We start from the raw sequence: 26,698 nt of genomic DNA, 5'->3' as shown, positions 1-26,698 counted from the left end.
TTGGCCCATGCAATACATCTGCAGCAGCTGATGAAGCCTTGTAGCCCCGATCTGAGTATTCTTTATTTTCAAGGCACTCATTTGCTTGGCACTACCCAGAATATCCTGTCCAGTATTCATGGGCGATTTATTTTTTTGTATATTACAAATTAAAAATTATATTTCATTTAAAATTCAAAATTTGTCTGTCTTTATTTAAAAACTTATTTTAATTAAATATTTTTAAGCAAAACAATTTATGTCTTTAGTATTTGCAATGTAAAACTATTGATTTAAATCATTGACAAGACAGTGTGCCTGATTTAGACCCCCTTGCACGTACAGAACACCTACAAGTGGGTCGATGTTCCATCATCCTGGACATTTGCTAATGCTGTGGGTGGTTACCCACAAGTTAATGAGTGGCCAGGAGTATGGTTTTAATAAACAAATTTTCCACCTAGATTACGACCATTTGTAGATGATTAAAAACAATGTTTTGGGAAATATTTTACAAAATACCCAAATTGTCCCTGGGGTGGTGGCTTGGTGAAAAAGGGCCGAAGATATTTTAATAATTGCATATATTTGCAGTCGGGGGGAAATCCACATTTATTTAAAATTTAATTTTACAATGAAATCACAGGTGCCACATAGCTGCTAGAATTTGAAGTTCCACAAGAGCATAATGACAGGCATGCTGGCACTTGTAGTTCAACTGTAAGATTCCAAAAAATAAGATCATTTCACCAACACATTACACCCATACACAAGGGAAATGGATAGGGAGACGAGCACCAGGCTTCAGCGTAAGGCGGGGATGGTGGTGAGGGGGGTAAACTTCTTTGAGGGGTTCCCCACTCCCCCAAAAACCCTGGCTTACCCTAAGTGATTTAGGGTGGTAATGCTTTGGACCTAGAGGCCAGGAGTTTGGGTCTTGGAAGCTTTGGCGGTACTCATGTACAAGAACAAAGTAAGTAAAGAGACAACTTAAAAAAGACAACACAGGAAAACATAACAAAGAAGGGTTCAATTTATTTTTCCTTGTAAATACAAATTGTCTGCCAGGTAATGTTTTAAAACATTTTATGCACGGTCTGTCTGCCAGGGAACGGCACCTTCACCATTAAAATAAGAGACGTATCGGTCCCTCATTTGCTTGGCCCCTCCTGTGACACCTTGGGGAAGCAAGGGAGGATTGACAGAGGACCAGTTTGGAAATGCCGGTTCAGTGGAAACTCCTGTTGTCAAACTGGGTTATCCTTGGGTTTTACGCAGCAAAAGGTTATGTAAGACACATGCTGACATAACCACCCAATTTATCTTATCCACACGCAGATTTATAGCCGTGTGGAAAACTCTAAAACGATTACTCAAAATCCCAAAGGCATTCTCCACTGTTCTTCTGGCTCTGGATAGACGATAGTTGAAAATGCGCCTTTCTGGTGTCAATGTTCTTTGGGCAAATGGCTTAAGGACATGTTTGTGCAAGGCAAATGCCTCATCACCCACAAATACAAATGATAACCCATGTGAACAATCATTAGCAGTAGGAAGTTGTAACATGTTCTTCTCCATCCTTTCATAAAATGTCGTGTTTTTAAATGATCCACCATCGGAGGCTCGACCATTCTTTCCTACATCAATAAAGATAAACTCATATTTGGCAGAAACTATTGCCATTAGGACGATACTGAAGTAGCCCTTGTAATTAAAGTACAAGGAGCCAGTATTGCTGGGTTGGGTAATCCGGATGTGCTTGCCATCAATGGCACCACCGCAATTTGGAAAATCCTATCTCCTTTCAAATTCTGCAGCAATGTTCTGCCAATCGCCAACTGTAGCAGGGAACTGAAATGAAAAACATAAAATATGTTTCAGCACATATAATTCTTAAATTGATGATCAAAAAATACCAATATTTACAAGGGTCAATTTACTACCCAGTGTTTTCAGAGACAGAGTGAAACAACAAAAAAAGGTGACAGGCAATTGGGGTATTTATGAAAAGACAATGTGAAACTGTTGAAATAGCATCCTTACATAACATCAAATTTGGAGGGGTATTCAATATGAAATGTTAACCTCGCCAGCAAGGTTTTCGCTGCTGCACATTGGAGGTTTTGACAGCGAAAAAGTATCGTGTCTGCTCCTGCTTATCCCCGTATTCTATTTGAAATAGTCAAAACGTGACCCGCCGATACTTGGATCTTAGAAAAAAAATAGGGATTTTAAGGAATTAATTGTAGGACCCCTCTAAAGATGTCCAGACCTCGGGGATCACTATGGGTACCCCCATTTTTGCCTGCAGAAGAAAGTCTGGGTTTTTCAATAGCTTTGAAAGGTGTTTTTTCCTGCCGCGGCTATTATAAACCCCGACTTCATTCATAAGTTAAAAATGGGGGTACCCATAGTGATCCCCCATGTGTAGACATCTTTAGGGGTGTCCCTACAATATTTCCAGAAAATTTTAGTTTTTGTTAACGCGTAAAAAAAATTATTAAATTTTTTTTTTTTTAAATGGCATAAGGTTCCCCCCCAAAAGCCAAACCAGCCCCAGGCTTGCCAGCCAGTGGTGGTTTCTAAAAATACGGGGAACAAAATGTGTAGGGTTACACCGTATTTTAGAAACCAACACCAGGCTGCAGGGACTAGTGCTGGTTTTAAATATAGGGGGCAAAAATGACATGGGGTAACCACTATATTTAAGACCAGCACCAGACCCAACTGACCAGGGTGCAATGCCACAGCCCGGAGACCCAATCACCGGGGCTCCAGGTCCAAAGCATTACATCCCAAGTCGGCCAGCGCTAGCCGGTGATCTCGGGGGAGTGGGGGACCCCCCAAAAAAGGGTCCCCCCTCTCCCGAACACCACAGGCTTACACTGAAGCCTGGGGCTCATCCCCATACCCCTGGAGTGGTGGGTATGGGGGTAATAGGGGGCCAAATAATGTCAGACTATTGTACTTTTACAGTGGAACTACAAGTGCCATCATGCCTGCCATTTTGCACTTGTGGAACTACAAGTGCCAGCAGACATGCGGCACCTGTAATTTTACTGTAAAATAAATAGTTAAAAAAAGACAAAACACACAAACCGTGTCCAGTATAAGTTTATTACACACACCTACCCATTCACACATATACTCACCTATATCAGATGTTCTGTCCTCTTCTCCAGTAGGATTTCCCAAAAACATGGCTCTGCAAGAAAAAATTCATACTCACCTACATCCAGCGCTGGTCTCCGCAGTAATCCATGGTATTTAAAAAGAAAAAACGAATTTAGCCGACCCACGCAACAGAGCTATCTATATGTGTGTTGCCACACATACAGCTAGCTCCCGAATGCCTGCCATCGGCACTTCACGGGGCATTGCAGTCCCGTCAGCCAATCAGCGGCCACGCTGACTGTAGAGTGCCCGCTGATTGGCTCCGGCAACTGACAGTTCCCACATGGTGTGAGTCGCCCACGTGGGAACTGTCAGTGGCTGGAGCCTATCAGCGGCCGCGCTACGGTCAGCGCAGCCGCTGATTGGCTCTCAGGACTGCAAGCTCCGTCGATGTGCCGTCAGCTGACATTCGGGAGTTATGAGTATGCGTGGGAACACACATATTCATAGCTCGTTTGTGGCTCGGGTAAGGCGTTTTTTGTTTTGCCAAGTACGTGGATTACTGCGGAGACCAGCGCCAGGATATAGGTGAGTATATGTGTGAATGGGTAGGTGTGTGTAATAAACTTATACTGGACACGGTGTGTGTGTTTTGTCTTTTTTTAAATATTTATTTTACAGTGAAATGACAGGTGCCGCATGTCTGCTGGCACTTGTAGTTCCACAAGTGCAAAATGGCGTGGCATGATGGCACTTATAGTTCCACTGTAAAGTACAATAGTCTGACATTGTTTGGCCCCCCTATTACCCCCATACCCACCACTCCAGGGGTATGGGGATGAGCCCCAGGCTTCAGTGTAAGCCTGTGGTGCTCGGGAGTGGGGGGACCCTTTTTTGGGGGGTCCCCCACTCCCCCGAGATCACCGGCTTGCGCTGACCGACTTGGGGTATAATGCTTTGGACCTGGAGCCCTGGTGATTGGGTCTCCGGGCTGTGGCATTGCACCCCTGTCGGTTGGGTCTGGTGCTGGTCTTAAATATAGTGGTTACCCAATGTCGTCTTTGCCCTCTATATTTAAAACCAGCACTAGTCCCTGCAGCCTGGTGTTGGTTTCTAAAATACGGTGTAACCCTACACATTTTGTTCCCCGTATTTTTAGAAACCACCACTGGCTGGCAAGCCTGGGGCTGGTTTGGCTTTTGGGGGGGACCTTGTGTAATTTAAAAAAAAAAAATTTAATAATTTTTTTTACAGGTTAACAAAAATGGAAATTTTCCGGAAATATTATAGGGACCCCCCTAATGATGTCTACACATGGGGGATCACTATGGGTACCCCCATTTTTAACTTCTGAAGGAAGTCAGGGTTTCTAATAGCCGCAGCAAGTGAATAAATGCCACTTTGAAGAAAGTAGTGCAGAAGAGCATTTAGAATATTTTTTGGTGAAAAATAACTATGCCCAGCAAATTTGGGGTACATCAAAATGGGGTTCAGCATATTTTAAAGTTGTTAAGAGACTTGAAAAAATTGTGAAAAACCCACTTGCGCAAGGAGCTGCAATGAAAAAAACATCTGGGGCATACTTGGGGACCCCCCCAGAGTCTAGTTCGCTTTTTTTTAACTTTGTTCCCCAACATTTATTTTTTGGCCCTCAAATTCAAAGTGCTTTTTTTGGGGTGTCCCGATTTTTTTTTTTTTACACAGATCATTTCAAGGGGTCATTCTGAAGGATGCTGGTTATTTTTTTAAAGCCTGCATCCCTAAACTGAAATTCTGCATTTTTTTTTAACTGCTAAAGGAAGAAAATGTTTCCCCCGATTTTACATTGACTTTTCACTGGCAAAAAAAACTTTAATTAAATGTAATTAAATTATATTGAATACGGGGATAATGAAAATCGTCAAACATATAACATCATCGCCCTTATTTTTGAGCCCAATCCGAACTTTTCCCTACAAATTTATTACCCCAGTCAGTTGGTTTAAAAAAAAAAAAAATACAGTATGTCATTACATGCAAATAAAAATAAAAAATTTAAAATACCTTTAAGTACTGGGGCTGGAGGGCTTGGTATATGGCCTTGCACGTCTCCGGTATGATGACGCCCAATGCCTGAGGTGAAATGAGGGAACCAAATTTCAGGTCAGCAAAGGATCTTCCGGTAGCCAAATATCGTAAGGTAACCACCAGCCTCTCCTCAGCCGATATGGCCCTCCTCATATTCATATCCTGTCGCTGAATAACAGGAGTTACAAGCTACAGAAACTCCTGAAAGATGACGTCGTCCATCCGCAAGAAATTCCGGTAGTCATCCGGATTATTCTCACGGATTTCCATGAGCAAAGGCATATGGGACATGGTATCCCTCCGCAAAAGCCACTCCTTTGTCCAGCAAGAGCAAGGCCTCCTCCTCCTCTCGGCCCTCTCCCTCTCAGACAAAATTGCGACTCCTGCGTAGGCCACCATCATTCGCTGACAAATGGGATCCATATCACTATAGCACAATAAACACACTTTGAAAAAGGCAAGCCAAAAACAAAGTGGAGCAAATTAGCAATGTAACGACGTTTAGCTGGTATAAACCGAACCAAACTAGCCACAGAGCAAGAAATGCAATGCTTTAAAATGGCCCCCAGCTTTTTATTCCCTCATGCTAGTCACACCCAGCATTTCACTGTCAATCATTAACTTTGGACCAATCTTTCTCATTTGAATTTCCACCCTTTTTTCTGTCAGATTTGTCCAATATCGTTTCAATCATCCATCGTTAAAAAAAAATCGTTCAACTCGTTGAGTAAATAGTTTCAAAAATCGTTCAAATCGTTGACATCGTTTTAAAAAAAAATCGTTTAAATCGTTCGAACGATATCGTTCAAAAAAAAATCTGACCGTGTCTATGCTCCATAAGTATCTATGGGAAGTGGTAAGTTGATGTATTAAAAATCATTCATATTCTATTATAAGGTAAATATATGATGTTTGAATAATGTAAAAAAACCTACAATATAATGTCCTTATGACCATAGCTAGCATTATTGGGAGCTACTTAGAATACTGGTTAGAGTTGAGTCTCTTATAGACAAGGTACCAGTGATAACAGATATTCAGGGCATTCTTCACGATTCTAAAACAAATGAATATATTATAGAGATTAATTCATATTGTCTACCAGTCTTTATGATCAAAATCTTCCCATGTGCTCCTCCAGTTCAGTTCATGTGTATCCTTACAGGCTTGATCTAAAATAAAGAGGTAGAGGTGATCCCCCAGGAAATAGTTCCTTGTCCATAGAATAAGATAAGATGGGAAGCAAAGGGGGGTTACAGTGAATTCAATGTACTGTGGCATAAGAAATATTTACATTGTATATAGTGATGGTGGGAAGGAATTAAAATCTGAAATCATGATTAAATATCCACAAATGATGGAAAATATGGTATAGGGCTAGAACCGTGAACAATTGGACACTCACCTCAAGTCCAAATGGGTGGATTTAGGCCTGCAGAAATTGTTGGTTATTCCACAGTGAGGTCATAAGCCATGAACTAAATCCTAGGCTTTAGGGATTATGGGCCTGATTCAGACCCACTCGCGAGCGGCTGTCCGCTCGCAAGTGGGTCGATGTTCTGCACTGAGCATGCGCACGACGGAAGGAGCTCCGTCGTGCGCATGCGCCAGACGCGATGAGCGAAGGACTTTCCTTCGCTCGTTGTGTCTGATCAAAGGGGGCGTTCATCCGATGTTGATTGACAGCACGCCCCCTTTGGTGGGCGTGCCAGGGGGGGTGCCTCCCTGACGGGGGCATTCCTATGGGAACGCCTACCGTCAGAAGCCGGCCCACTGACATCACTAGTGATGTCAGTGGGAGTGATTTTGGCTCTGATAGAGCCAAAATCACTCCGAGCCTTGCGGTTGAAAACCTCAACCGCAGGCTCCGGCTCGCAGTTTCGATGGTCGTGATGGTCAAGACCATCGTGACCATCAAACTACATGCTCGTATAGGCTGTGGGTGTTGACCCACAGCTATATGAGCGTCCAGGAGGACGCTCCATAGTTATGGAGGACGGCCCTCATTCAGAGCGTGCGCTCTGCTCAGAGCGTACGGCTCTGAATGAGGGCCTATGTTAGCAGTTATAACAAGATAGATGAGAAAAAGGAAGGTAAGTCGATGTCTTATCTCACTTTTCTATGTGGGGATTTAAGCCAAAGCAGACAAGTTGCATTAGTCTTTATTTGAGAAAGTTGACAACCCCAACTCCTCCCTCTTGAATGGGTTTTTATAAAATGTATAGATTTGGATTCAATGTTATCTTGTGGACCATATAAATTTATTGACAATTTGTTGAAGGAGTTTGTATGTGTTATCTGAGATAATAAGGGGAGGTGTTTTCAATAGGTAGAATAGGTGTTTTAGTATATTCATTTTGAAAGTAGAAGCTCTCCCTGCCCAATATATTTAGACTAATATAATTTATTTATGATAGAACTCCTAAAAAAATCTATATTTAATACAGGCTACTATATGATTGAAAGAGAAGCTGTGATCCATAACTAGGTTTCAGTAACTATTGCTTTCAAGAAATTTTCTGGAATTGCCCCATAGATAAATTAGTCTAGAACTGTCCTCATTCATTATATAAGGGTTTATAAAGCTTACTAATTTTGAATGTTGTATATATTGTCCTGGTGCACAAATGTTTTAAAGTAGGGGTGGCCAAACTCTGTCCTCAAGATCTACCAACAGTTCACATGTTCCAGGTCACCCAGCAGGTGCACAGGTGTAGTCATTACTCACTGACACATTTTGAAAGATCTACAGGTGGACATAATTATTTCACTTGTGATTCTGTGAGGAGACCTGGAAAATGTGAACTGTTGGTAGCAGGGGCTGGTTGGCAACTTTTAGCCTGGGGGGCAAATGCATGCAGGTGGCCCTGGCAGAGGAGTAGCATGTAGCCAGCGTGCCCTGAGCACGTGCATGCTTAGGCACCGCCCCCTCAAGTGATCCAGGGAGGAGGCATCTCCATTTGGAATTAATGTAAAGTAAAAATAAAAAAATGGGGCTGCCCCCTGTAGTGGTGCTCACGTGCAGTACCCCCTGTGCCCCAGGAGAGAACCCCCTTATGCAGGTCACCAGTAGTGCCCCTAGTAGTGATTCTCCTATGCAGTGCCCCTTATACAGTGACCCCAGTAGTTGTCCCCCCTGTGCATTGTCCCATGTGCCCCCAGTAGTAAGCCCCTTATAAAGTGCCCCCAGTAGTGGTACCCCCTATGCAGTGCCCCCAGTAGTAGTCCCCCCCTTGTAGCTTGTAGTGCCACCAGTAGTAGTCCCCCCTTGTAGTACCCTCAGTAGTAATCCTCCTTTGTAGTTCCCCCAGTAGTATCCCCTCTTGTGGTGCCCCCAGTAGTAGTCCCCCCTTGCAGTGCCCCCAGTAGTGCTCTCCCACTTGTAGTGTGCCCAGTAGAAAGTCCCCCCTTGTATTGCCCCCAGTAGTGCTCTCCCACTTGTAGTGCCCCCAGTAGTTGTCCCCCCCTTGTAATACCCCCAGTAGTAGTTTCCCCCTTGTAATGCAACCAGTAGTAATTCCCCCCTTGTTGTTCCCCCAGTAGTAGTCCTCCCCCTTGTAATGCTCCCAGTAGTAATCCCCCCTTGTAATGCCCCCAGAAGTAATCACCCTTGTAGTGCCCCCAGTAGTAGTCCACCCCTTGTAATACCCCCAGTAGCAGTCCCCCCCTTGTAATGCCACCAGTAGTAGTCCCCCCTTGTAGTGCCCCCAGTAGTAAAGCCCCCTTGTAGTGCCCCCAGTAGTAGTCCCCCCCTTGTAATGCCCCCAGTAGTAATCCCCCTCTTGTTGTGCCCCCAGTAGTAGTCCTCCCCCTTGTAATGCCTCCAGTAGTAATCCCCCCAGTAGAGAGACATGTAATTAAAAAAACAAAACAAACCCTTACCTGAAACCCTGCTCCTGGTCCCTCCGCTGCTATCACCTCCTCCATCCGTCCTCCATTATGGGAGAGATGTCATGATGTCATGTCATCTCTCCCATTACCCACTGCGGGAGCCGGAAGATGGCTCCCGCAGTGGGAGCAGCAACAGCCGATGAGAGTCTGACAGACTCTCATCAGCTGCTGAAACAAACACACAGCTGCAGGCACTGGCAGCTGTGTGTTTGTCACTGTGTAGCATTGACTGAACTCCGTCCGGTCAGCACTACATGCACGGAGCAGCTATGTCACAGTGACACAGACGGCCCATGGCCTGCATGGCGCTGCGGCCCAGGGGGCACATGACACCCTGCCCCCCGGCCCAGCCTGCCACTGGTTGGTAGCTTTCGAGGACCGAGTTTGGCTACCCCTGTTTTAAAGGATCATTGCATATTGAAATGAACCATTGCATGATTGCATTGTTTTATTAGTTGTTTTGCTGTGCACAGCATTTGCATTGCATTTAATAAATGTTTATGTTGTAAAATACCCCATAGTAATATTTTTATTTTGACTAGCGCCAGCACAATTTATACAATATGTGAATTATTTATATATACCAAAATAGAGGGAATTTATGTTAAAACCTTGTCCAACAGGCAGCTTGCAAAATAAAGGAGCAGCGCTGGTTCCTAACATTCTCAATTAGGTTGATTGTTTTAACTTACTAATTTTGAATTAGTTTTTTAAACTTCATAAAATGTCTTTCTATCTGTGAATCCTTAAGTGATTGTTCATGTTTTAAATTGAAGCAGTTGTACAGTAAATACTTATATGCCATTTATTAAGTATTAGATTGTAGATGTGAAATTTCAACTACACACGCTTGTCCTGGTCTGTGCTGGAGAAGTAGCTATGGCAGAGTGGATGGAGACAGAAAATGGATGTATTAGTATTGATGTCAATCCAGGTACGGGGGCTGCTTTTGCAATAAAAAATGGAAGAACCATGTCAGATATCTCCAATATCCACTGTCACTACTTTATATACAGTATTTGGGGACAGTTCAATTTTGCAGGAAGCATCCATAAAAAGCTGTTTTTGGAAGATTGTGTGCAAAATGCTTTTAATAATTATTCTCCTTAGACATTCGTATACATTTTATAACAGGACATACTAATGGACCAGTTAGTTATGTTTATGCAAAGTTAGATTCTCAGCTACATTGCTGTCTGTTAATGAAGTCAGCAGCAGTCATTCAACTTAGTAAGCTTGATGGTTTACAAGTGGTTTCACAACATTTTATATACATGAGAAAAAAAGTACCAAGGTACAAACAACTTGCAGTCAATTGCGCTCCTCCGGGATACAGGGATTCCCAAGGTACAGGAAAATTCCAGGAGCCTTTATCCTTAAAAATTTATTTCACAGTCCTATTCAAAGAACTTCTTAACCTCTTTAAATCAAACGCTTCTTCAAACGTATAGGTATTTTTCCTCAAAGAGAAGGTATATTCACAATACAGTGAAGCATAGTTTATATAAATTTATCACATTCAAAAAAATACAGAAAAACAATCTGATAAAATAGCAGCGTACCAGAATGTGTGGGGTGTAGAATAACACACACCCAAATAGGCATAAATGTGGGGTACAAACAGTTGCCTTCCAGGTATAGAGTCTCTGTGGTTCCCCCAAATGTTTATCCAGTATACTCCATTCCCACACAATGTCACCTGGTATAGTCTGCTCTTCTGAATTCACCAATGCGTTTCTGCTCCTAGAGCCTTTATCAAGGTGTACTTCTTATGCTGACCTTCTCTTAATATATACCCTGTGCACATACCTTATTGGTTCTTTACCAGCCTTCATTAATTAACACTTAGAACTTCAATTTTTATCTTCTCATTATCGAATTAAAATTTCCTCCTTCTATTCATTCATATTTCTATACATTTTATATTCATATAACCAGAAGAAGGCAGAGCCCCTGCCAAAATTCGTTGGAGACCCCCTACATTCTGACACCACAGCCAGCTTACACCAGAGCTCTTCATTCCTGCGGAGAACTCGGTCGAGCCTTACTGCTTCCAGAACCCTCTCTACCCACCACCCGCAGGGCCGCACTGGGCATCACACCTAGCAAAGCCCTTCGCACCCCTCTTGATCACTACTCCACCTGCTAGACCCAGGCGACCACGCACCGCCCCCTGGGAGCAACCAACACCAGCTCCACTAACAGCTGTTCATCCAGCAGCAATCCCTAAGCGATCCACACCAGCAGGCACCCACCAGGCAGCGGGAACAGAACACCAGCAACACGGTGCACCAAGCCCCACAGTGCACCAGCAAGCCACTACCACACACAGAGCTTCCTCCAACCGCTGACACCGCAACAGCCATCCAACACCACATCTGCAAAAGGAAACTAACACCAGCTACCAGCAGCCCAAGCCTTTTTCACCAACAAATCCTACCGGTAGGTAAGTGACTCCAAGACTTATACCCCTGCGCGGGACTCCACAGGGTGTACATCCACAACGGTCAGACCCGCTGCCAACCCACCACTCCCCTCCCCCCGAGACATCCTAAGACTGTTGACCAAAGGTCCAGCAGGGGTAATGTGCCGGTCTATTGAACTGCACGGAAAGGAGCCCCCTAAAAGGGTCCACTCACCTCCCCAGTCTCCACCCACACACATCCCAAAGTGGATCGCTCACCCCACCTGGGTGCCTGGGACCAAACAGGATTAGTACTGTTTTTTTCCAATAAACCCTTTGGCCCCCATTTCTGCCTCTGTCTTCATTTCCTCACCCACCACCTCCAGTCCATTCGACCCCCCTCCCTCCATACACCCCATGACTCCACAAACAACATCGAACACAAAAGACCACAACACACTATTACTCCAGCATTACACCCATAGGGCGAGCGCACCCTCCGCACCCTCTACCCCATTATATCGTTACACAGGACCCGGTACTCCTGCTTTTAGGAAGGAGCAGCACCCCGACACAAACAATACATCTCACATCCCATCTGCCCATACAGCAGAGCGCAGTTCTAACCCATCATTTGCAGAAACGGACAAAATATAACACGAAAACCGGCGTGCGTTCCATCTCATGTAACGCATGCTACTTCCGGTTCTGAGATGTAGGGCATTAACTTCTCCCATCCTCCCTCAAATATACCGCTTCCGGTTTCGGACTATTTCCGATTCCGGTCTGTGGATGTTTTGGCTATCCAGCGTGCGTTCCATCATGTGGGACGCACGTTCAACCACGTGGAACGCACGTTTCCAACACATGGAATGCATGCGCCCTCGTATTTCCGGATGCCTGGTACCCATCCGGAGAACTTAGTAAAATCCTATTGGAAAGACTGCTGTAATTATCGGCGTCAGGTATTCTGGAGATACTTTAGTAAACAGAAGTACCTCAACCTCCATCCATACAGTATAATTCAATCTAACTCTCCGACTTATTTATATAGCTCTCCACGGGTTTCTTCTACATTATCCATAACGGGTAATCTCTCTAATAAAATTAAGAGGTATAACCTCTCATCTTAACCCACATACAGTACGAGGATAGAATAAATACAATTGAAATCTTAGAAATAAATACATATAAAAAATATATATAAAAAGATCCAGTAAAATGTAAAACACATAAAACCATTAAAAAGGTACCAATAAAAACAATATCATAAAACCCATTTAAGTTCAAAATCCAAACTTAACCATTTTAGAGCCAACGAACCCATCTCATAGATCCATCTCATCTCTGTTTGGGCTAGGGTTTGATCAATTCTTTTCTTTCGCCAGTGGTTTTGAACAACTTGTATGCCTATAACATGTTTTAATGCTCTACAACATCTGTTATGGCTATCCTTAAAATGATTTGATAATGAATGATTTTCTACTCCATTACGTATATTATGGAGATGTTCACCCCATCTGTCTTTTAAGGGTCTGGACGAACGCCCAATATACTGTAACCCGCATTCACATTCCATTAAATAAATGCAATTTCTAGTATTGCATGTAATAAAATCGTTTATGCAGTAAACCTTATTGCTTGTAGATGATTGGAATTCTTCTATCTTACTTGATTGATTAATATGATTACGGCACATTAGGCATAAACCACACCTAAAAAAACCTTTTGTTTTAATTCTCCCAGATTTTTTAGGGGGAATGGCACTTTTAACTACTTTATTTTTTATATTCTTCGCTCTCCTATATACAAACTGTGGTTTGGATGGAATAATAGAATTCAGTTATGGATCGTTTATCAAAAGGTGCCAATGTTTCCTGACTACCCGTTCCATATCCTTACACTGTTTATTATATGTAGAGATAAACGGTAAACTCACTTCATTATGTGTTACATTTTTTTCAATTGGTTTTAACAATTCTGATCTTTCTATATTCGTTAAATCAGAAATATAGGAGTCCAATATTTTTTCTTCATATCCTTTTGATAGAAATTTTTCCTTTAGCTCCTCTGCTTGATTTTTGAATACCATCACATCTGTACAATTTGTACAAATTCTCCTAATCTGCCCTTTTGGTACATTCTTAATCCAAACTGGGTGATGATTACGTTTTGTTGATAAATAGGAGTTACTATCAGTGAGTTTAAAATACGACTTCGTTTTTAGTGACCCCTCTTCAATATATAGGGTCAAATCTAAAAAATTAACCTCTTTCTTACTGATTTGGAATGTAAGATTAATATTAAAATCATTTTCATTCAGTTTTTTACAAAAATATTCCAAATCTGAGTCACTCCCATCCCAAATAAATATAATATCATCAATAAAATGGTACCATAGCTTAATATTTTTAAAAAAATCATTATTGGTCCATATGTTTAGGTCCTCCCATCGACCCATAAATATGTTTGCATATGAGGGGGCAAATCTTGTGCCCATTGCAGTGCCTTTACATTGTTTATAAAATTTACCATTGTACCAAAAAAAATTATTATTCAGAATGAAATCAATACCATCTAAAATGAATTGAATCTTTTTTTCTTCTAAATGACTTCTCTCCAAATAATTTTCCACAGCTTTAATACCTTTTGGATGTTCTATTACAGTATACAAACTGCTAACGTCGGCCGTAATCAAACTAAAGTTCTCTTGCCATGTAATCTGGCTTAATTTGTCTAACACATCCATAGTGTCTCTAATGTATGATTTCACCTTTATTACCTCTGGTTGGAGAAAATGATCAATAAAATGTGATAGATTTGCTGTGATACAGCCTGTACCAGCAACAATAGGCTGGCCAGGAGGGTTATTTTGATCTTTAGGGATTTTTGGAAGTATGTAGAAGACCGGTAAGCTTGGGTCTTCTACATTCAAATTTTGTTCTACTTTATCCGTAATTACGCCTTCCAATTTGTATCGGGTTAACAAACTTCTCAATTATTTCTCAATCCGTTCACTGGGATTGTTCCGCAACAAAATATAGGTCTGTTTATCCTCTAATTGTCGTAATACTTCTTTCTCATAATTTTCCTTGTCCATGATAATAATACTCCCCCCCTTGTCTGCTGGTTTAATTACAATATCATTATTTTGCCCCAGATTATTAATAGCATCTCTTTCCTTTTTACTTAGATTCTGTGACTTATCCCATTTTATATCGATTTTCTCCATATCTGCTATAACTGCTTTATTGAAACTCTCTACAAAACACCCACGACTGAAAGTGGGATTAAACGTAGATTTGGCTCTGAACGGGTCCCTATCTAGTATGGATTCTCCTTTTTGGCTAAGAAAATATCTTTTCAATGACAACTTCCTGATAAACTTTTGAATATCCAGGAATGTCTCGAATTTATTAAGTTTGTTATCTGGAGCAAATTTAAGTCCTTTTTTCAGGACCTTACTCTCTTCATCCGAGAGTATATATTTGCTTAAATTGAAGATTTTTGTTTCTTCTTTAGCTCTCATTTCATTTCTTTCTTGATTCATAACATCCTTATTTTGCTTTCTAGATGGACCCTTTCCTCTTTTGCCGCTTTTTTTTGGTTTTCTTTTAAATACTAAAATCTTTTGGATCTCCTCCTGCTCCCGCCTAAAAAATCTTCATTATTAAAAGTTTCAAATCTATTCCTAGTACCGATCGGATACCGGCCATCCGTTTCTGAGTTTATGTGCCACTCATCTTTAATGAAAAATTCATTTCTCCTCAGTATTCTTCTAGTCTTTTCCCATCGCTCATTATCTCTTATCCTTCTATTATTGAAGTTCTGTCTATATGATTTTCATTTCTTAAAATATATTTTGATCTATACCTATCTTTGTAGTCTCCTGTTCTATGTCTCCTTCTATGACTTATTTGATTATTTTCCCTTCTTTCTGTCCTTGGACTGAACTCACATGAACATAATGAGTCTTCTCTCAATTTGTTTCTTTCTACTTTATGGGTATCCACCCAAATTTCTCTGACCTCATTCAGATTTTTATTTTCCTCCATTTCTACTTTATCTCTTCTATATTTCCTTTTTTTTCTTAAAATTATATCTTTCTCTTTTCTGACTATCCTTACTTCCATGTCCCTCTCCAATTTTATATAGTCTTCCATTTCTCTAACCGGTGTTAACATATTCGTGTAAGTATCTATCTCTTTTTCTAGATGTTCTAAGTTCACTTTCCTTTCTTGAACTATTAACTCCATAAGGGAGAGAGAGCAATTTTCTAAAATCTTGTTCCATTTTAAATAAAATTCCTCACTTTCACTGTCAGATGATGGTTTCTTATCCAATTTTAATCCTCTGGGTACCATTTTATCTACTAAATATTTCTCCAAAGTAATGGATTCCCACCAAACTCTTCTCTCCTTTAGTAGCGTATGTTCTAATTTTTTCATAAAATGATTAATTTCATCTATATTCATTTCTCTTTCTTCTATCTCCTCATCTATAACTTCTTCAAATATGGAATTAATCAATAATTTACGTTGGTCTCTGTAACCCTGCATGGTGCAGCAAGTATTAGAATGACAAAGAAGCACTATAAAATATACAAAGATTAATAAAACTTGCGCTCCACTACACACAGTGCTGCACTGACCACGAGGATGGTCATCAACACCCTCAATAAACCAGACAAAAAGTACCAAGGTACAAACAACTTGCAGTCAATTGCGCTCCTCTGGGATACAGGGATTCCCAAGGTACAGGAAAATTCCAGGAGCCTTTATCCTTAAAAATATATTTCACAGTCCTCTTCAAAGAACTTCTTAACCTCTTTAAATCAAACGCTTCTTCAAATGAATAGGTATTTTTCCTCAAAGAGAAGGTATATTCACAATATAGTGAAGCATAGTTTATATAAATTTATTACATTCAAAAAAATACAGAAAAACAATCTGATACGCTGCTATTTTATCAGATTGTTTTTCTGTATTTTTTTGGGTCTGCTGTATGTCCTGAACTTGGATTTAAAAATAACAAATATTGGGTTTGGATTGCACGTATACAGATCCAAACTACATAATTTTTGCTATTTTTAACAATTATAAAGAAATAAAAAAATAAAATAGAAAAAAACATATGAAGGAGGTTTTGCCAAAACTAAACCACACACAGGGTCTATGAACATCTACAAACACAAAGTATTATATATGTTAAAACAGTCAATTTTTTTTCAACCAGTAACATCAATGATTTTCCTTCTTACCCCATAGAGTTATGTTGGAAAATTTTCAGTGTTGCGCTACCATATGAACTATGATGTCTGCAGCCAGACATTGCAGTAGAAATTTTATATATATATATATATACATATATATATATATATATATATATATATATATATATTTATAGTAGTGATCCATCCGAAGAGCAATTTCATCTCACTACAGCCCCCTGCATCTCATTAAAGGAAGTAAAGTGCTCTCAACTGATTTAATTTTCTGTGTTTGTAATATAATTGATTCCCTTAGGCTAGAATGCATCTCATAACAACCTATGCCATGTTACCACAACCCCCTGATTCTCACTCCAGCCCCCTGCATCTCACCAGTGTCACCACAACCCCCATTGCTGCTGCCCTGAAGTTGTCTGGTGCCTGGCCACTGGGATGTGCTGGGAAGGGCAGAAGGATTACAGATTAGAGATTTGTATTGCAGTTACTGTAAACATTATCAGCACCATGTTCTCGGGTCTGGGGTACCTGTGCATATTCCGCAGCCTCTATGCACACCCCTCCCCAGCTGTTGAACATGGCTATGAGCATTGTCCTCTTTGCACAATGCATCCTATATTTCCTGGGCTTCCTTTTAGCTTCCTTGCTGTGGTGCCCCTGTCTAAGAACAGCACCGACTTCCATGGGAGGTGTCTCCTGATTAACAAGGGTAGTGGAGGAGGGGTTGCTGGAGCCTGTCTGCAGGTCCAGCATAGGGATGGACATTGAAGTCTGATGGTTACTAACCCTCAATGTTTTTGCTCCAATAGTAGTGTTTTTGCCATTTGATTATGGCATTCTGATGCTTGCCACCATTGTATGGAAATGATTCCATGGTGTTCCAAATTTTTTGTTTTTTAAATTCCCTACCTTGCTACTATATCTGCAACAGGGCATCTTAATGGGTTTGTTTTAGATTGTCTCTCATTCTGTGCCTGCCTGAGATGTGACTGTGCTCAATCCCTGACTGCATGCATTGCTATCTCTGATTGGCTATCACTGTCTCAAAGAGCCTATGACAGTGCAACCCTTGGCCCTGCAGCAGCAACAGTCAGTCACTTACACAGCTCAACATTTTGTTTATGTGACTTTCTTCATTCCAAACCTTTGTTTCAGACATTCTCTTGGTGTTTCAGCATCCTGGCCAGTTCCTATAAAGCAGCTTGGTGTAAGAATTTTTTGTGTGACTTGCTTTACTAAAATCATCACTGCTCAGATCCCTTTTGTCACAGATGAATGATTCATACACCTGAACCTTCCTTGACCAATGCTGTATAGAACAGTAAAAACTTATCATCCAGTGGTTCAAGAGATTAGTCCAAATGAACAGACAGACCTCTATACCTTGGACATATATATATATATATATATATATATCAAATATATAGGAAAGGGCGCTAATAATGATTTAAAATCTGCAATAGATGAATGATCTCAGTCTATTCTTTTTGATGATTCAATCTTTTGGTAGAAGAGGATACGATGATGACCCAGAAGTCTTGTTGTGCTCTCTGAGACTGTATGGTCCACGTTGTAACCTTTGTCTGGAAGGAATTTTTTTGTGGATGACCTTTTACTAGAAATGAACCCTCGCACCAAGGGAAGAACACACAAAGTATAAAAAATCAACCATTCATGTAAACATGAATATATTTATTCCAGTATAAAATCTTTTTTGATACAAGTAATTTTTTTACAGAATATTTTTCATAGTAAAAACAATACTCAAAATAATAAAGCGCAGCATTTGTTTTACAAATATTTTTTAAAAATATTTTTTAAAAAGGTTTCCCCACCTTTGCATTCTTTGATTCACAAATTGTGGGGACCCAAAACAAACGTGCCCAAAACTGTACCCAACGCGTTTCGCCCTAATAAGGGCTTCCTCAGGGGTAGTTTTAACACTATATTATAATAATAAAAATGGGTGTTAGATATAATAGTGTGAGGTATTATATCTAACACCCATTTTTATTATTATAATATAGTGTTAAAACTACCCCTGAGGAAGCCCTTATTCGGGCAAAATGCATTGGTTACAGTTTTGGGCACGTTTGTTTTGGGTCCCCACAATTTGTGAATCAAAGAATGCAAAAATATTTGTAAAACAAATGCTGCGCTTTATTATCTTGAGTATTGTTTTTGCTATGAAAAATATTCTGTAAAAAAATTTATTTTATCAAAAAAGATTTTATACTGGAATAAATATATTCATGTTTACATGAATGGTTGATTTTTTATATTTTGGGTGTTCTTCCCTTTGTGCGAGGGTTCATTTCTAGTAAAAGGTCATCCACAAAAAAATTCCTTCCAGACAAAGGTTACAACGTGGACCATACAGTCTCAGAGAGCACAACAAGACTTCTGGGTTATCATCGTATCCTCTTCTACCAAAAGATTGAATCATCAAAAAGAATAGACTGAGATCATTCATCTTTTGCAGATTTTAAATCATTATTAGCGCCTTTCCTATATATTTGGTGTGTTTTTCCTAATCCTTCTAACGGGATTTTGAGAAGGGAGCAGCTTGTGAACTTACTAAGTACTGGTATTTATTTTCTATACATTTTATTGTCAAAGCGCAAGTTGAAGGCACTGTTTTTGTGTGATATATATATATATATATATATATATATATATATATACACATACAGGTGTATATACAGTATATTATGTATATATCTAATTTTCTTTATTCTGTTTAGTAGCAGGGTGTCTCAATAGCAATCTCATTCTCTTGCCATCACCAGTTTCTCATCTATGTGTACAGGCCCAGTTTCCTGTAGATTCTTAGCAGATACAGACTACTATTGTCAAATCATATAATCATATGATTAATAATTATTTTTTCAATTTGACTAGGCTTTTACTCTGTCTTGGGATATTGAATGCTTGTTATTTAATAGTTTTTTTATTTTCTTTGCTTTTTATAGTTCAATTATTTTCACAAATCAATTTATTAATCAATCAATCTAATTTAGATTATTGTTCTTTAATGGTTTGTTCTATTTATAAATTTTTTTTATGCAAATGTTATATTCTATAATAAATCAAGCTTATTGGGATTTTAGATGCTTGTTTTATAATGTTTTCCATTTGTTCACTTTATATTTTTATAGTTAAATTATAAATACTAATCAATCAATTTAATTTGTATTCTTGTTTTTTAATTGTTTGTTCCATTTATCAGTTTTTTAATTATAGTTATATTCTGTAATCAATCAATACATTTAACAGTCAATTAATCAAAACTTTACCTGGCTTTCACTAAATACTACTCTTTCATTTACCTATGTTAGTTTTGGGTCTCTAATCTAGTTCTTGAATAATGAAAACATACTATAGCATCATATACTTTATAATAACCTTCCATCCTATCAGCCTCTGCAATGTCACTATGTTTCCTAGATGTGCTATATTCTTTTATAAACTGTCATGTGTTTGTGCTGCTGCTCTTTCGCTTGTTTAGCCAGTCAGCTTGCGGCAGTCTATGGCCGGTATGGGTAAAAATTGAAAACAATTGTCCTAATTTAGATACAGATGGTAATCCATATGTAATTGCATACTCTCACAGATTGCAGTAGCTAAAATATGCTAATGCAACAGGAGCAAGATTTTGTATTGAGACCGTACCGGAGCCCTCATAGCTGCCTGCAAATGTCTACACAAATGAAGAAATGTATACAGATTTTCAAAACATCGACAGCTCAAATAATTCTATGGTTGCTCAGAATAGCTATGGTAATTAAGACGCTGGATCAGTGGCGTCAGAAGGTGGGTGCGGGGGTGCGGCCCACACCAGTTGTCACCCTTCAAGGGGGTGACACCAAAAAGAGCAGCATACAAACCCGTGGGCCGCACCTGCTGGCAGCACACCCCCTTCCTCTGCACCACCGATGACCCCAAGGCCCTGCACGCCGCCGCCGCCGGGGGTAACTTGGTTCTCTCACCGCGGCTGGCGTCCAGCTCCATACACAGGCATAGAGCATCTCTATGTGACTGCCTGTGTGTGGCTCTGGACGCCGGCCGTGGTGACATCATCATGCATGCGGCATGCCAGAGGAAGAAGGAGGTGCGCGCCCAGAACCCTCCTGGTGGAAGCCAGCCTGGACATCCTGAAGATAGGTAAGTAGTAGGGTAGGGGGCACAGCATAAGGGCCATTACTGGGGGTGTTCTGGGGCCACTGCATAGGGGCACTACTGGGGTACTGTATAGGGGGTACAGTATAAGGGCATTTTAGAGGGCACAGCATATGGGGCACTACTGTCTGGGGGCACTGCATAAGGGGAGCTCCTGGGGGTACTGTATAAGGGCACTACTGGGGTACTGTATAAGGGCATTATAGGGGCACTGCATAAGGGGCACTACTGGGCCTACTGTAATAGGGGCACTACTGGGGGCACTCCATAAGGGGAGCTACTGGGGGCACAGCATAAGGGGCTCTAATACAGGAGGCATTGCATAATGGGCTTTAGTATAGGAGGCATTGCATAATGGGTTCTAATACAGGAAGCATTGCATATTGGGCACAACTACAGGGGGCATTGCATAAAGGGGTATTAATACAGGGAGAACTGCATAATGGGCACTAATACTGGGGGCATTGAACGAGGGGCACTACTACTGTGGGCATTGTGTATAAGTGTCAATAATGTGGTCATTGTGTGAAATGGGAACTACTGTGTGTCAGAACATAAATAAGGGACACTACTTTATGGTGTAATGTGAATCAGGGGTACTATGTGCGGTGTAATGTGGATAAGATTGTGCTACTGTGTGGCGTAATTTGAATTGGGAATAGTATTGTATGACCATTTCCCTTTCTTTCAAGATCACGCCCCTTTTTTGTGCTACACGCTTTAGGCGCACGCTGTCCTTTTATTGATAAATCACTTGGGGGAGGGGGGGTCATTCCACCACGTCTCTAGGACCACTTTTAGCACTGCTACCCAGAATATCGGGCGTGGCATAGTCACTGGTAAGGGGAAAGAGTTCGTGGAGCTGTGCACCTTGGTCCCGATTTTTACTTTTTTTTGTGGAGGGGTGGTGTCACCGTGCATTACAGCACCGGGTGACACCAACCCTAGTGACGCCTCTGCGCTGGAGGTTCACTCTGTGTGTGCGCGATCACAAACGCTGACTGGTAGATGCTCAGGAAATGGACCCAATATGCCAGCATTTTGGTCAGAACTCCTGTTAACCAACCACAGATTGGTCTCTTCCTGTCAATCAATTGCAAGTGAATCCTCACATTGTGCGAGTTCGCAATTCATTCGCTGCACATGTGCAATGCAGCTGGGATGCATAAGCAGTTGCTGAACTGCGTGATCATCAGAATAGCATTCAGCTCTGAATCTGGACCAATATTGTGAGCTGTGAGGTGGTCAAAATTGTCTGGAAATGACTGGAAATTAATGTTATTGAGGTTAATACTGTAGGAACAAAAACAGGCTCAGATCCAGACACAAAATCAAAATCAAAACCCTCAAAGCAGTTTAGCAAAACCTTTAAGGGTAGTTTTGTCAAAACCAAAACATAGGGGTCCACACACATCTCTATCATAAATAAATTTTTTGTAGCATGACACCCCTTCTCTTATCTGCTGGATGAATAATGATTTGATTATTGTCCCTCAAAAATTTAATTAAGCACTCTAAAACATGTAAATATGCTCTCTCCTCTTTACATATATTGCATAAATATTATTTGACTTTTCATGAATTTACAATGGGCCTGATTCAGAGGTGCAGCCATGACTGCATCCTTTGCCACAACTGCTACTGCATCTTCATCCTAATGCCCCAGTCTATGGTCTTTCTACTAAGATGCCCACTAACTGTGGTGCGAATTTGTCCCTGTGTGTAATAAAATGCACCATTAGTCACACCATCATACACATCATCTGAGATTGTACCAGCCCTATGGAGGCACAAAATCATCATCTGGAAATGTCCTTTGGTGTCAGCGCAACTGCGTGTTTGGATGCAAAGACCACAACATGACCGTGACATGCCCACATCTGGCTAGCCACTCCCCTCTTACCTCTCTCAAACTCCAAAGTCTCTCACACTGCAAGGGAGACGGGACAGACTTAAAAGAGGAGGACCAGCCTTCAAGGAAAAGGGGTTGGGATGGAGCTGTGATGGGGAGATGGGATTTGAGGTAGAGGACAACAGAAAGGAGACAGAGACTGAGCTGACTTAGATCCCATAAGCTAGTATGTGTGCGTTTATATATATATATATATATATATACACATTATATATATATATATATATATACTGCACCAAAACATAGGCGGCACTCGGAGACTGGTAAACAATGTCACCCCCTCGGCAGAGGGACTGTAATAGGTTGACGTTTCGGGGTCTTCCGCCCCTTCCTCAGGACAACAGAATAACACATGCACATATAAACACCTTATTTATACATTTCAACTTACCCCTAAATAGCGCCATGTCCACCGGAGCTCCGTCCAGCAGCCAAACTTCCGGACACGGCAACTCCGCAAAAACCGGAAGTGACATCACCGGACCGGAGTCCGGAGTCATAGCAACCTGCAACAACATCTCAATTACCAATGTGATCTTAACTGTGAAGAACATGCAGATAACGCATGTACAGTGAATATAAATCTCATTAAGATCTATGCTAAATAACTGCCCCCCCCAAAAAGTGTAAATACATATTACAATACTGAATAACATATGAAACACCCTTCCACAAAAACTATGTAATCATCACATAAATTTAAAAATACACATCATAATACACATGACACACTACAAATAAGTAACACTTACTCTTAGATCAGCGCTGCCTTAGATCATGCTGCATTGACCAAAAGAATGTCCCCCTGCTACCACATTGGAGCAGTGCTGACATCTAGTGGTCAAAGAGCTACAAATCTCACCAAAGCGGCACATAGATTAAAATACAGAGCACCTGTGTTCGTCCAAAAAAATGGACCTCTCCTTCAACATTTATATATAATTTGCGTACATATCAAGTAACAATACATTAAACAGCAGTACATGAAAAACTTCTAGTGTGTGTAACCTAATAAATCTAAGATCTATATACATCAATGTAATGTGAAAATTAATGGCCAATGCCTTTTGTCTAGCCACCAAAAGATCCGGTGGCTAGACAAAAGGCATTGGCCATTAATAGAAAAGATCTGCTGAGTCACAGAACAAAGGAAAAAGCGAGAGATCGTTTACCATGGGTACATGAATACGATGTGAAGAGTAGATATGTAAACAAAATAGCCAAAAATTATGGCCTATCATTACATCTGATCCCGATTTAAAATGCCTACACAATACCAAGCTTCTGCCAAGTTACACTAGGGGGAAAAATATCAAAGAGTTAAGACAGATGTGACCAATTTCTTAAAACCTAAATCCAAACCTAATTTTTTGACACGGAAAAACGGTTGTTTTAAATGTTTGGGGTGTACGACCTGCACATATCTTGAAACTGGGGATACTATCCTCCATCCACATTCAGGTACAAGATTTAAAATTAAATGGCCACTTACGTGTACTTCCAAGTATGTTGTGTATGTGATTATATGCCCATGTGGTATGTATTACATAGGCAAAACAGAATGCCAATTCAAAATCAGAATGGCACAACATAGATCCGCGATTAGGACAGCAATTGCGTCCAATAGCAGTGATCAACCGGTAGCACGTCATTTCGCGCAACATAAACATGGTATGGCCACGCTTAGGTATAAGATCATAGACCAGGTACCTATATCTTTAACAGGTGGTGACAGAGGCAAGAAATTGCTACAATTAGAAACACAATGGATCTATAGATTAGATACCCTGTTTCCACGAGGGTTAAATGATTCCCTGGGGTTGATTCATTTTTTATAATAGTATATGGGTCGAGTTTGATGTATTTTTAGCATGTTTTTGCAGATTTCATTGAAGTATATAGGGTTGATATAGTTAAGGTGAAAAGATATTGGGGAGTTATGTAGCATGTTTCCCACTAGGTGGCAATATAGCCTCAATTTTAGTAAGTAGGAGGTATCAATTTGTTTTACAAATATAGGTGAGTTATGAGGTTGTAAATATATGATATGTTCACAATATCTAAATGTTGTAATGTTGATTGGCCTATATAGATATACATTGATGGAGAGTAGTGGATTCTATAGATTCATCAGTGTTTTGACATTATAGTGAGGGTCTAGTATTATATTGCTGTTTTGGTCTATAATGTAGAGGTTTCACGAGTACTACAGATATAATTTTCACATTACATTGATGTATATAGATCTTAGATTTATTAGGTTACACACTAGAAGTTTTTCATGTACTGCTGTTTAATGTATTGTTACTTGATATGTACGCAAATTATATATAAATGTTGAAGGAGAGGTCCATTTTTTTGGCCGAACACAGGTGCTCTGTATTTTAATCTATGTGCCGCTTTGGTGAGATTTGTAGCTCTTTGACCACTAGATGTCAGCACTGCTCCAATGTGGTAGCAGGGGGACATTCTTTTGGTCAATGCAGCATGATCTAAGGTAGCGCTGATCTAAGAGTAAGTGTTACTTATTTGTAGTGTGTCATGTGTATTATGATGTGTATTTTTAAATTTATGTGAAGATTACATAGTTTTTGTGGAAGGGTGTTTCATATGTTATTCAGTATTGTAATATGTATTTACACTTTTTGGGGGGGGCAGTTATTTAGCATAGATCTTAATGAGATTTATATTCACTGTACATGCGTTATCCGCATGTTCTTCACAGTTAAGATCACATTGGTAATTAGGATGTTGTTGCAGGTTGCTATGACTCCGGACTCTGGTCCGGTGACGTCACTTCCGGTTTTTGCGGAGTTACCGTGTCCGGAAATGCGGCTGCTGGACGGAGCTCCGGTGGACATGGCGCCATTTAGGGGTAAGTTGAAATGTATAAATAAGGTGTTTATATGTGCATGTGTTATTCTGTTGTCCTGAGGAAGGGGCGGAAGAACCCGAAACGTCGACCTATTAAAGTCCCTCTGCCGAGGGGGTGACATTGTTTACCAGTCTCCGAGTGCCGCCTATGTTTTTGGTGCAGTGTGCATTGGGGGTGCTGTCCTCCTAAGGAGGGCACCAGAGCAAGAATTGACTACGTGTCTGGAGACACAGTGTGGAGGAGTGCCGGAGGAGTGTTTTCTTTATATATATATATATAGAGATAGAGAGAGAGAGAGAGAGGTTATGCAAATAGCACAGGCTGTGTTGTTTAAAGGGCTATGCTGAAGGGACTGTTAATATCACTGTTTAATAGGTACGTCTATATAGTATTATATTGTTCGTGACAGTGTCTCTGTTATACTTTCATCCTGTTAGTCCCCAATGGTATTTTATAAAGTTTTACGTGAACTGGTCACAGTAAAGTTTTCCCAAATCATTACCTATGTGTTTTGTGCTTTAGCAAAGCAGCTTGTTCTGTAACATAAACTGCTGTGCAATTTTCTCACTGTTTTAGCTAATTAAAATAAGAATATTGTCTTAATAATGTCAGTTGTATCATGTTCATGTAATTATTAATGTGGCAAACCTTGCTGAGGATCCAGGTTATTAAGAAATATGGATTTATTTTTTCAGTACCTGATGTTGTGCAGGACCTTATGGCAGAGAGTATCACACCCAACTCTATAACTGTGACATGGCGGAAACCAAAAGGAAGCACAAGCTCTTATCTCATCCAGATCTTAGGAAAGCCAGCATCCATTGCACCTGTGAACACAACAACATATACATTTGAAGGTCTCACACCTGGGTGTTATTATGCATTCCTGGTCTCTGCTCTTGTTGATGAAGGCACAATAAAAGGGAGAAGCTCACTTGTAGCTACATATACACGTAAGTGTCTATGGGAAGTGGTCAGCAATTATCGGATATGAGTTAAACAAAATGTTTGTGATTTACATTTGAACAGCTCAGTCATCCCTACCAAACA

The 26,698-nt window shown here is 40.5% G+C and overlaps 1 protein-coding gene across 1 annotated transcript in view; it reads left to right on the top strand.

The window, feature by feature from the left end:
- LOC148542666 (receptor-type tyrosine-protein phosphatase eta-like) overlaps positions 1–26,698 on the top strand; it is a 111,361-nt gene that overhangs the window by 5,316 nt on the left and 79,347 nt on the right. The window contains exon 2 of the mRNA XM_088467455.1: positions 26,344–26,601. Within this exon, the coding sequence (XP_088323581.1) occupies positions 26,367–26,601 (235 nt within the window). The 5' untranslated portion in view covers positions 26,344–26,366. The remainder of the gene's footprint in view (positions 1–26,343; positions 26,602–26,698) is intronic.

This window comes from Taudactylus pleione, unplaced genomic scaffold (genome assembly GCF_031769625.1).
Source record: "Taudactylus pleione unplaced genomic scaffold, aTauple2 ptg000010l, whole genome shotgun sequence".
NCBI classification, from domain to species: Eukaryota; Metazoa; Chordata; class Amphibia; order Anura; family Myobatrachidae; genus Taudactylus; species Taudactylus pleione.
The sequence above is the reverse complement of the archived record's forward strand: the minus strand, read 5'-3'. Positions and strand labels throughout refer to the sequence as shown.